Source organism: Crotalus tigris, unplaced genomic scaffold (assembly GCF_016545835.1).
Source record: "Crotalus tigris isolate CLP2741 ecotype Arizona unplaced genomic scaffold, ASM1654583v1 scf7180000024293.1627790, whole genome shotgun sequence".
Taxonomy (NCBI): domain Eukaryota; kingdom Metazoa; phylum Chordata; class Lepidosauria; order Squamata; family Viperidae; genus Crotalus; species Crotalus tigris.
This window is the reverse complement of record NW_024100466.1, coordinates 1,055,354-1,067,943: the sequence shown is the minus strand read 5'-3', so window position 1 is coordinate 1,067,943 and position 12,590 is coordinate 1,055,354. Positions and strand designations below refer to the sequence as shown.

General features: G+C 46.9%; 1 protein-coding gene and 1 long non-coding RNA gene across 5 annotated transcripts in view; both read right to left on the bottom strand.

Annotated features, from left to right (window-relative positions):
- Positions 1-8,516, bottom strand: part of AAK1 (AP2 associated kinase 1) — a 41,576-nt gene extending 33,060 nt beyond the window's left edge. For 2 of the 4 annotated variants that reach the window (XM_039324278.1, XM_039324277.1), the window contains exons 1-2: positions 8,199-8,515; positions 7,495-7,887 (exon numbers count right to left, since the gene is read on the bottom strand). In XM_039324278.1, coding sequence (XP_039180212.1) covers positions 7,495-7,660 — 166 coding nt within the window. In that variant the 5' untranslated portion in view covers positions 7,661-7,887; positions 8,199-8,515. Of the gene's footprint in view, positions 1-7,494; positions 7,888-8,198 lie in introns of all 4 variants that reach the window. The other 2 variants (XM_039324275.1, XM_039324276.1) reach the window with 2 other exon arrangements.
- A 3,172-nt stretch (positions 8,517-11,688) lies between these two features.
- On the bottom strand, positions 11,689-12,581 carry LOC120299440. The gene is made up of 2 exons (XR_005554422.1): positions 12,329-12,581; positions 11,689-12,166 (listed from the first exon to the last, which is right to left on the bottom strand). It is a non-coding gene; the product is annotated as an uncharacterized LOC120299440 (long non-coding RNA).
- Between the last annotated feature and the right edge of the window lie 9 nt (positions 12,582-12,590).

Sequence of the window (12,590 nt, the reverse complement as noted above, 5' to 3'; positions counted from 1 at the left end):
ACGTGGCTCATTCAAACCATAATCTGGTACTGAATGTGCTCCCTGGCAACATCCAGGAATCAGCACAGTGAACAAGTCACTTGTGGGTGTTAGTCATGAATGACATGACATAGGAGTGCAAGCATACCTGCCCAAAGAGACGTCTACGGAGATCCTCCACCATCCAGGTCATGCTTGACCCAAAGGTGTTTTTCCAAAAGGCAGCTGGACTTTCTGGGTTTTTTCTTTGAGAACATTTCAGTTCTCATCCAAGAAGCTTCTTCAGTTCACGTTTCAAGCAAAAAACCCCAAGAAAGTCCAGTTGCTGTTTGGAAAAAGCACCCCTTTGAGGGGCACAAAAGGATTAGAAGGTCTTCACACCCAGATTCCTTCAGGAAAGAGTCTCACATTCACACGTTCACATGCTGAGCTTGGCTAGGCCAAGGCAGCTTGTTAGCCATACCTACTCACAAGCGCAGCCGAGTACTTTCTCTCAACAAGAAGGACCAGGTTGGTCACTCAGGCATCCATATTTAGTCACAATTCCAATGTAATATCTATGCCTCCTTCACAGTACGTGAACACAATCACTGCCTATTCCAGGAAGAAACAAGCTTTTTGCAGGGTGGTTTAATCCATTGTTGTGACTTCAAAGACGAGAGCAGGAGCAGCAGCATCACAACTTTTACAGCAGCGGCCCCCAACCTTTTCTATACCCCGCACCCCTGGAACGCTTCTGACATATTCTCACACCCCTTACAAAGGTTCGAAATAACGCATGATGCAACTGGCCCACGGGCCAGCAGTTTGACAGCCCTGCTTTAGAGCATGTTTCAGAGACTTTTACTAGCACCTTCAGGAAAGCAGAAGTCAGCCCGAAGTTTCAGCTGCTCGTTCAACAGAAAATACAGTCATTAAAAAAAAAAAAAAAAAAACCAACTAAGCACTCCCAACAATACAAATTCACGTTTCTGCATCAGGGAAAAATGATTAGATTACAATGCATAAAACATATGACTGACTTATCAGTTTGCCCTGGAAAGGAAAAAATGCCACTCTAGTGGCCGAAAAGCCACTACAGCAATGTATCCAAAGTCCCATCTGCCCTGAAGCCCCCCAGAGAAAAGGCATCAACATAACTGGAGGGGGAGAGAAGGCAAAGGCAAAAGATCCTGATTGCACAGATCAAATCATCAACAACAAGCAGATACAAACAAGTTAACCCAAAATTCAGCAACAAACTACTAAATCACAGAGGGAGGGAGGGAGGGAGGGAGGGAGGGAGGGAGGGAGGGAGGGAGGGAGAAGGAAGGAAGGAAGGAAGGAAGGAAGGAAGGAAGGAAGGAAGGAAGGAAGGAAGGAAGGAAGGAAGGAAGGAAGGAAGGAAGGAAGGAAGGAAGGGCAGTAACCCCAACCCTTAGTACTTCAAATGGTCTGGCCTTCTTTGACAATGTCATGGTCCTCATTTGTCCTACGCCCCCTGGGCACTGGAAACTAATTTATTGATTATCAATGAGATTGTTTCAGAAAACAAAATATAGAACAATAATAAAACCACATGTAAAAAAAAGCAGAACTAAAGTTTTCTGGGTCACCTCTACCATTTATTCCAATCAGATCCACAGATGCAGCTCTCAATCGAGAGGTTAAAAAGAAAAAAAGTTGGAAATGGGTATCGATATAATTGCTGTGTAATCGAAAGGAATAATCACTGCTCCCAAAGGGAAAAGAATCCTTTGCAGATTCTTCTACAGTTTCCTCCTTCACCTTGAACAGGTCCAGCCCAAATTCTCTCTTCCGACATGCATCAAGGGAGCCACATTATTCAGCCCATCATTTTCACTCAACAGGACTAGCCACCTTGTATAGCAAAGGGGGACCCTCTGCTACTATTTCGTATTCATCTAGAGCACTGGAGTCTATAAAGTCTAGTCCTAAAAAAAAGGTACAGGTAGTCCTTGATTTAGGCCCACATTTGAGTCCAAAATGTCTGTTGCTCAGTGAGAACTTGTTAACTGAGTTTTGCCCCATTTAATGACCTCTCTTGCCACAGCTGTTAAGTGAATCACTGCAATTGTTAAGTAGCATGATTGTTAAGTGAATTTGGTATCCCCATTGATTTTGCTTGTCAGAAGGTCACAAAAGAGAATCACATAAACCAGGGACACTGCAACCGTCACAATTATGAGTCAGCTGCCAAGTGTCCGAATTTTGATCATGTGACCAGGGGATGCTACAATGGTTGTAAGTGTGAAAAACAGTGATAGGTCACTTTTTTCAGTGCTGCTGTGACTTCAAACTGACATTAAACAAACTGTTGTAAGTCAAGGACTAACAATAAATCAGGGGTGTCCAATGTTGGCAACTTTAAGACTTCTGGACTTCAACTCTCAGAATGTTGGCTGGAGAATTCTGGGAACTGAAGTCCACAATTCTTAACATTGCCATGATTGGGCATCCCTGCAATAAATGCTCTTAAATGAAGAAGAAAGCAAGTGGTGCTGAGTTCAAAAACGTGCCTTGCATAGTATGCTGTGAAGCATGCCATCCTGCACAGGGCTTTCCAAGTTTATTCCACTTGAATCCCATAAAAAAATTCCCATGGCCAAATAGCCAGGGTATCAGCTGAAGGAAAGGAACGTGAAGATTGAGCCAAACCACTCAATTTCCACTATCTACACCAAGAAACATGATCCTGTTTGGAACCAGGCAGCAAGTAAACAATTGGTATGCTTTCATAATCAAAGAACACTTTTCATCAGTTTGTAAATCTACATAATGAAATAATTAATACAATTTCAACTACCAATTCTTGAATTGCTGCGTAAAAAAATGCTGAGAATCAGCTCAAAGAGAATTCAGAAGAATAAAACCTTCCCAGCTGGCTCAGAATAATCAGCTGGAGTCTATTTGGCTCCTAGTCCTAAGGCTGGACTATTCTGCTTTAAAGAAGATTAAATTACCAATTGGAGGGCAGTTAATAGGATGAAGTTCCTCTCATGCCTCAGAATTGTGGTGCCACGGCCTAAACCGGTTGGTGCCAGATGACATCTCTATGTGAACGGTGGTGGCATCTCGACATACAGCCTGGAGCGGTTTCCACTGTTACCCAACATCCTAATGGTCTTTTATGATGGCTTTGCACATTTTCCCAGCATGCTCACATTGAGAAACACACTGGGATGCCAGACAACACTGGATTGTTATTCACACAAACTTTACAAGCTGCCACTCAGCTGAACAGACTTTCGCAGGGAGACTTCCTAAGAGAATGGTGCCCTGCAGTTTATCCACATGTGAATTCTAACCAGTAGGTAATCCAACAGCTGAAGGCAAGCCCTACTTAGGCTGTCTTGAGCTGCTGAAGGAAAGGCAGGGTGCCAATCTAGCAAATAAATAACATGGCTGACTTTTCTTGTTCCAAAGCACCACTTTAATTGTTCACGGTCCTTTTTATAGGGTTGTGATCCATTGAGATGATGATGGACCCCGTGCCCACCAAGTCTGGGTGGGTTCACACAATAGTCTTAGCATGGTTAATGAAACAACTTAGTTTCTCAGGCTACACCATTCCAAAGCCGAGCAAACAACTGACACATCTTGCTGAACAACAAAAGTACCAGCTCAGATGAATACAAACCAATCTTAGCATATTGTTAAATGCTAGTTTAGCTGGCCTGGAGCTCTGCATGTTTCATGAAGAAAGCCAGTGATTCACAGTCCTGGTGTCCACCGAGGGAATAAACCGAGCCCAGATGCAGGCACCCACAAGCCAAGGAAGCCAGTGAGTCACCCAAGGGCAGTTCTGGTAGGGCAGAAGCAAAAAGTCCTGCAATTTTTCTCAGGAAAAAGAATGACAACAAATAACTGACAACATCTGAATTGCAAGGAAGAGCACAGGGGAAGTGTCAGAGCAAGCGAGGATGTGCACAGGAACATGACTCAGCTGAGAGAAGTGTGCAGTCATGAGACAGCCAAGAGGTTTGGAAAAGTTTCCTCTTTTTAATGCTGACCTTCTTCCTTTTGATCATCTTCCCTAGAAAGCAAGCAGGGCAGGGCACAGCACTGGGATTGGGGGAGGGGGCTTCAGCTCCCCTCTCTTCCTTTGAAGGGGTACTTCTTTCCCAATCAGAGCCATCCTCCTCAACTGATTTTAATCCTATTCTAAGAAGAAGGCACTAAGGTACACATCAGACCAGCTGGTCTGTATTTGTGGGGAGGGGACTGTCTGCACTGCAGAAGGGAATGGAACAAGGGGAACTGAGCCATTCCCCAAACTGGCTCTGCTTATTGCACTCCATAAGGGGCCAGTTTAAAAGGAGAGTCCTTGGCACCAGGGCTATGTCGGGATTGTCTTACTCAAGCGGCTCCATGTTGGCAACTTAAAGACTTGTGGATTTCAACTCCCAGAATTCCTCAGCCAGCATGGGAGTTGAAGTCCACAAGTCTTAAATTTGCCAATGGGGAAACTCCTGGTCTTACCCAACACGATTCTGTCTATCCAATACCACTGTCAAGAGGTCCCATTCTTCAAGGGATGCAGAGAAGAGGCCGTTCCAGTAGCAGTCTCCCCCTCCCCAAAATACGTCCACCTCTGTCTGTCCTTTTGATTAGAGAGATTCTGGAGCCTTGTTCAATGGTCCTTCTGACCACAGAAGATTATTGGGTAACCAATCTTATTATGTAAAACAGAGGTCTCCAAACTTGACAACTTTAAGACTTACAGCTGTTTTCATCATCAGAAAATCACCAAAGTCCTTGGAAGACCTGAATACTGATCTGGTTTTCATCAGTAATATTTCAGTTTTGTTTAAGATGGGCAGCCATATAAAACTTTTAAATAAATAACAGAATAACAGAGTTGAAAGGGACCTTCCAAAAAATGGCAATTAAATAGTCTCCTTTATTTCAAATAACATATATAATAGAGGGAGATCTATTTGATGATCTAAAAGCACTGATATGGAAGCCTAGTTGGCAAAGGAAGAAAGCCAGAATAAGGCTGAAGAAAATTGGGGTTTTGATTTATTAGAGGGGATTTCATATTATTAATTAAGAGGGTTAAAGGGAGAAGTTGAGATAAGGGGAATTCTGGTCACTATATTTAAAATATTTGGAAATTAGTTGAAAATAAGGATTTTATCTGTTTAATATTTAAAAATTAGACCTAAAAGAAAAAATATTATAAATATGTTTGATTTATTGATTATCCCAGGTAATATATATAATGGTTTTGATTTATTAAAGGGGATATTGTATTATTAAGTAAATGGTTTAATATGGTGGGAAATAGATAACTCTTGGGAAATAGAACAAGATTACATTCAAACAGCTAGAATGTGTATTTTGGATATTATATTTTGTTAGAAAGTAAGAAAGTTTTGAATATTGTGAGGAAAACAAATTTAAATAAGAATTTTGTAAACAGGGTCTATGACGAGGCAATCAAGATGATCAATTAGAAAACAAGCTTTATATTGATGTGGTTATTATTTGCAGAAACATGAGAAAAATGTCTATATTTGTCATTTATTCAAATAATAAGAAATGTATTAATTTAAGGTTGGCAAAAGAGAATATTATTGGAAGAAGAGAAAATCAAGCAAAGCCATTATAAGGACTATAGAATTATAGAAATTATTATTGTTTGTAAATACTAACCCAGACAACACACTGTTTACAAAATATTAAGGTGATTATGTTAAAAATCAATAAAACTTTTTTTTTTTTTTAAAAAAAAAAAAAGATTAACAGAACACTAGAACTTGAATGTAGAAGGGACTTGAGGAAGTGATCCTGGAAACCCAAGCCCACTGGCAACTCAGCCCAGAGTCCAGCCAGCCCTTCCCCCAGGAAGTGACCTGTCTCTTTAGCCCAAGCTTAGCTGAAGTTCCTGCTCTGTTCCTCCCTGATCTACACTTTGACCCATCTAGCTTCAGCAATCATAAGGTAGGTCTCAGCGTCCCCCAGGATGGGGAAGGGAAGGAGAACACCACCATTTTTTCCAATCAAAGTAAGCCATAGTTTAGAGGGACCAATCAGATCACCCTCATTCCAAGCTCACTATATTGAGGTGGAGCAGGAAAATTTCGGGGCGGGGGGGGGAAGGAATGAAGGGATCACATTCTCTCCATCAGGGAATCTACTGGCAAGCAGCTCATGAGGATCATTCAGCAATTACTTTAACCACAAAGAAGGCCTTAACTTCCCTGCAGGGCCCTACCTCCCTAAAGCTTCCTCCTGGGATCGCTGCACAGACTAGGTCTTCCCTGACTCAGCAGAGTTTACCCCATCCAGGATCAGCCGGGTAAATTGGGGACTCAGCATTTTGTCCTGGTTTCATAATTGTTGGAGCAAGGGGAGAGACATGAGGAGGTCTGGCTGCTTGCCTGATCCCTCTGTACTCTGTGTCATGTCTGCGGTAATCTACCATGACCAGCAGCATCTCGGAATCCCAGCTGATTTTGTTCCAAAACCCAGCATGGAAGATGCCCCGCTTGTTCCCTCATATGCTGGAGTGAGAGAGAATGGCCCATCCCTAAAGCCAGAACCATCTCTACTGCATTCTGCAAGCCAAAGCCCCTCTTCCACTCTCTCTGGGTATTTGAGCATTTGCGATGCATTGCATAAGACTTAACTCTTTTTTCCCCCTCCCCCCTCCCAATGGTGCTGTTCCATCATAATGTCAAGGAACAAAGAAATCTGGAAGGTCGTGTTGGAATTTGCTCTCAAGCTTTTAAAAAGTAACTGAAAAGTGCATTTTAGCTCAAACGTAAGCCGGGGAGGGGGGCTGCATAGCCTATGGTAAGTGTGCAATCTTTAGGGAGCCCTGGCCATGGTTAAAAGAGAACCACAGCTTTTGGAGCCCAGAGCCCCTGGTGACAAACAGGCCACCTTGTGACGCAGCAGGCACTCTTAATACAGAAAGGAAATTCTAAATGCATTTAATTATCTCTTTATTTACAGTGGCGGCAGCACCAGAAAGAGAAGAAACGCATTTGCATCAGTGAAGCTGAGCACATTACGTAACACCCTTAAGGGGAGTGGGTTCGTAAGTTATTAGGCGGGTGAAGGAAATGCCAGGGCGGTTGGCGGCACGTTCTCAGAGGGACTATTTCAGGACTGCCTGTGGATTGGAAACTCAAGACTGGGCTGACCCCTTATTCCCGGGGGGGGGGGTCTCCAACCTAGGCAACTTTAAGACTTGTGGACTTCAACTTCCAGGATTCCTCAGACAGCTGACAGAGGAATCCTGGGAGTAGAAGTCCACAAGTCTTAAAGTTGCCTAGGTTGGAGACCCCTGCTGCCTAGGCCATTCATCACTCTTCACCCTCAGCACTATATTTTTTTTAATAAACAATGGTGATTTCCGCTCTCAGGAGCAGGAGCTCTCCCGCAAAAACACGACACTGGGATTGTGGGAGATCAATGCCGAAATTAAATTTAAGCCTGTTTCCCCAGATTGGATTAGCTAAACCGCTTAGACAGAGGAGTAAGACACGGGCCTCGGCTTACCTTCCGCCACTACCTCCTCCACCGTCACCTGATGCCTTCCCACGTTGAAGACCCGGCCAACGTATCCACTCCCAGGCCCGGTGCTGCTGCTACCGCTGCCTCCAATGGTCCCCGAACCGGCTCCGGATCCTCCCTGCTCCCGACGAGAGTCGAAGAATTTCTTCATGGTCCCCAAAGTGCCCCCCCACCTTGGCTCCTGCTTCTTCAGCTGGGGGGGCACTCCGTCCGCCCCAGATGCCGAGGGAGAGAAGGTCTGCCCGGCGAAGGAGGCGAAATTAAGGGTTCCGCGGACGCGGGGTCTTCCGCTGCCCCCTCCTCCTCAAAGGGCAGCCGAGGGGGGTTCCGGTCTCCCCCTCCAGGAAGGCAGACCCCGGCTGCGATTCGAACTCAGACCTGCGGGGGGGGGGAGGAAGAGCCAGGTTATAGGCCGGCCGGTCCCCGGAGCTCCAGGTGTCAATGTTAGGCGGGGATCCTCGCAAGGGCCGGAAGCGGCCGCCGCGCTCGCAGGGCCCAACTTGAGCACCCCGGAGCCGGGCACCGATGGGAGCGAGAAGCGGGGAGAGCGAGGAGGCCCCGGGGCGCCTTCTCAGCCCCCCCAAAAGAAGGAGGAGGGGGCGCGGAAAGCCCCCCTCCCTCCCCCGGCAACTGCCCGAGAGGCCGCGGCCTCCCTCCTCCCTCCTCCGGCCTCCCGCGGGCGCAGCTACCTGGCCGGGCTACAGCGTTACGATCGCGGTTTCCGCAGCGGGCGCCGAGCCGGCCCTGCAGCATCGCTACACGGTAGTGGCCGGAGGCGGAAGAGGAGGAAGAGGCGACGGCGGCCGAGGAGCGAGGGCCGCCGGGCTTGGAGGCGGCCGGGGGCCGGCAGCGGGAAGACCATGCCGAGCAGCCGCCGCCGCCGCCCGCCTCCCGCTCCACTCGCCGCCCGTCCGGCCAGGAAATGAACTGTCGCAGGGAGGGCCGCTTCCCCCGAGCCAGCCGGGAGGGGGAGGGGGAGGAGGAGGAGGGAGACGTTCGCCCGCCCTCCCGCCCGGCTGCGCGCTCCCCGCTTAGCCCCCCTCCCCCCGCAGGCCCGCCCGGCGCCCTGAAAACCCGAAGCGGGGAGGGGGAGGAGCTTCGCGAAGGGGCTCGTTTTACTTTTCTCCCCCCCCCGCTCCGTCCACCTTCTTTTCCAAATCACACCAGTCGTTCTTCCGCTTTGCATTCTGGGAAGAGTAGTTTCCCTCCGCGGTTGAGGTCCGGCCACCTCGGCCGGCCAGGAGACTACAAATCCCAGGTAGAAACGGGGCGCTTGACAACGCGGCCCGTCGGCGCCCGGAGGAGGGGATTAGGGGACGTGTAGTCCACAAGGTGCTTAGGTTGAGATTTCAGGCCGCGTTCGGAGAGCCGAAGCTTGAATGTGGACTCCCGGTTCCCCTGATCGTTTGAGCCCGGTGAAGGATAAATTGATGCCTTTCTAGTTCCCGACGGGGAATTGCTAGCCCCCTTTCCTAGCCATTTAGTAACCACCATATACGGCTAATTCTAAGAAAGGCAGTTTCATGCAAGCTTATCCCAACCCTTCTTCAGATTCTCCCACTGAGCGCTTACCAAGCGTTTTGGACTTCAGTTCCCATAATCCTCTCCTGCCAGCATGGACCCGCAGAGGATCCTAGATAGGAGTAGCCGTGCAAGGAAGAAGAGAAGGTGGAGTTTTCAACTAATAATACCACCCAGAGGCCTTCTGGGAAATTCAGAGGCCAATCATGGATTCCTGGCTTATATTTATCTAGGCTTACTGGTCTCCTCTGAGGGGCAAATGATATAGGCTTTGTAATTTATTAACTAATTGTTATTTTGTATTTTAATTTGATGTATTTTCTCTCTTAAAATAATGTTTTATGGATTGGAATGTAGAATAGTTATATGGATTGATTAGCTAGGTTTTAACATTCCTAAACTGAAAAGATAAATCTTCAGATTATTTCAGACAGAAATTTAGGAATAGCTTTTAACATCCCTAAACTGAAGAGATAAACAGGCTGAAGATTATCTGAAGATAAGAAAAAGCTTGTTAATAGAAACCAGGTTCTCAGACTCACATCACACCAAAGTGGAACAACAGTCACTTTTCTGTGAAGGATGAACGGCTCCTGCAAATGCTGGCAGAATTTATGCTTGCACAACAACCCAACATTAACCCAGCAAATGCTGGCGGAATTTATGCTTGCACAACAACCCAACATTAACCCAGCAGGTTGATTCTGTATGACACACTGAGGCAGAAGCTAGCTAATGATATTTTAACCCAGTGTACTGACTGTATCCATGTTTGGTTTAGTTTGGGGTTAGAATTGCATGAACCCAGCTAATTGTGCTTTACAAGTTGTTAACAAGTTGTCTATTCATTTATTTGAATTTAAAGGTTGCCTTTGGGGTACAGCAACCCTATGAGAGGGAGGGGGGAGAGAGAGAGAGAGAGAGAGAGAGTTTCTAGGATCAGAATTACAGAATTGCTCAGTTGGAAGGGACCTTAGAGGTCTTCTAGCCCAACCCCCCTGATCAAGCAGGAGACCCTATACCAGTGCTTCTCAACGTTTGTGTGACGGCAACCCCCATCACACAAACGTTCTGCGCATGCGCTGGGCCGCGCGCGTGGGGGCGGGGCCCCCACGCGCGGCACGCATGCGCGGCACCGCCCCCATGCACGACGGCCCCCCCACGCGCGGCGCACATGCACGGCGCCCCCCATGCGCGGCGTGCGTGCGTGGTGCCGCCCCCATGCGCGGCGCGCGTGCACGGCACCGCGAAAAATGGCGGATCGCCGCCTTTGGCGACCCCCGAAAAATGGGTGATCGACCCCAAATGGGGTCGCGACCCATAGGTTGAGAACCGCTGCCCTATACCATTCTAGAGAAATGGCTGTCCAATCTCTTCTTAAAACCTCCAGTGATGGAGCACCCACAACTTCTGAAGGCCAGAAGTTCCACAGGTTCTAGAGACCAGAACTTGGGGATCCCTTAGTCCTGATCCAAAATGTTCACCATTATACTACAGTAGCAGAACAATTGGTTAAAAGCCTGTCAGCTTGTTTGTGTCTCACTCTTGTGTAAATTCAGGGCTTAGTCAATGGTTTGGTGCATTGTTCCATCCAGAGGAAGTCGCACAAACACAACCAATGGCTCTCTGCCCATCTTGGGCCATATTCTGTGAGGTGCGCAGGGGTCTGAGGTTTGGAGAGCAAGAGATCAGGAAGCTGGGACCCAGAAGGAGGAAGCGACATTTTGCAAGCCAGGGTCAGACCACCAGCCCTTCCCTCTCCGAGTTCCCTCTTGGGATCAAGCACCCTGGCAGCTTTGGGGCCAGGTCAGTATCTAAGGATTCTGCTCACATGCAGGGCTAATTGTGAATGAGGATGTTGTCCTGCAAGTAGAAGCAATCCCCCCCCCCCCAGAGATGCCAGTTGATTTTCGGGTGAAATCCATGGTGCTAGGTGCCTCTGAACCAGGGTTGTCCAACCTAGGCAACTTTAAAAGTTGTGGACTTCAGCTGCCAGAATTGCTCAATCAGCTCTCCCATAGGGACTGGCTATCCCAGATCATTTCTGCCTCTTTTGTAAATCCAGCAGAATGGGTCTACTCCAGTTCCTTTTGATTAAACTGTCATTTTGGGGATCTAGAAAGCAAACCTCCATCTCCCATAGAGATCCATATGGTTCCCCTCCCTCATGCTCTTCAAAAAGGCATCAAAGACTTGGCTGTTCTCCCAGTCCTTCGGATGGGTCCCTGTAACTTTTTATCCAATTAAGTAGCTCCATGCTGACATGGTTCCCATTATTGATTTTTATTTTATTTTATTTTATTTATTTTTTTATTGCTTTTAATGTTTCAGGCTACCCAGAGTTTTTGAAGTTGGACAACCCCTAAATTGAATGAATGGATGAATGAGAGAATGAAAGAACAAACAAATTATCTGCTACCATCTTCGGTCCATCTGAAGTTTTGCAGCTCAGTTCCAGTTGGCAAGTCAGCAGGGTGAGTCGGCCATAGCAAGTTGTCCTACCTAGACCCAACACAGAAGTAGAGCTCTCTCTTGTGTTGTTTTCAATAGTTTTACCCTTACTCCAAATATTTCTGCTCTCCCTAAACATTTACTATTTAGATATTGAGAAAATGGTTCACAGACCTTATGCCTGTAACAAAGAAATGCAAACAAATATCAAGGAAAATATTCTGTTTGTATGATTGCATGAGTCCCAAGGATGAAGACAATTAGCATCAATCAAGTGTATTTTTTCAGCATTTAAGTACTGTAAAACTTCTCCTTAAGCTTGTATGTGATCATACTCCATCTTCTGGCACTCCAAAGTATAGCCACCAGCACTAAAATGATCTGGCATTGTCCATTTGTGTTGCAGAGGGTGGCAAGCAGGCAGGCAGGCAATAGAAATATTAATCACAAAAATACATCATTCTTCAGAATCCTTGCAACTGTGGAGAACATCTATCTGTGTATTCGAAGAGGATATATAGGATGACATGACAATTGGCATGGGCATTTTGTGACATCTCTTCTTCTCTTGGAGAAGTAACTCATTGCAGGATAAAAGCAGAAGAAATAATATTTTCCAATGTATTCTTAGCCAGTTGCTTTTCAGTGTTTATGGATATGTTAAGTTGATCATCCTTCTTCAATTCTAGAATGTAGAATAACAAAGTTGGAGAAGATCTTGGAGGTGCTCTGACTGGGGAATTCTAGGCACTGCAATCCACAGGGGTCAAAGTGGCAGACGTTGAGAAGCCCTAATCTAGGCTGTCAAGTCCACCGGGAGGAGGGAAAAGAGATGCAGACAACTTACCGTACATGCTCGCACTACGCAAAGGGATCAGGGACTACACCTGCAAAAACACCAAAAGACAGACAGAGAAATAAAGACAGAAAGGTTGTTAGAGAGAGACAGCCGGCCACCTATAAGCAGATAGACGGAGAGAACGAGAGAGAGAGAGCCCGCTGTCCTCGGGGGCTTGGCCGGGAGGCGCCCAGGCCGGACCTGGTGCTCCCGAGGCGCTCCTCCCTCTCCGCGCCCCGGCTGCTTTCCCGACCGCGTTGCAACCCGACCC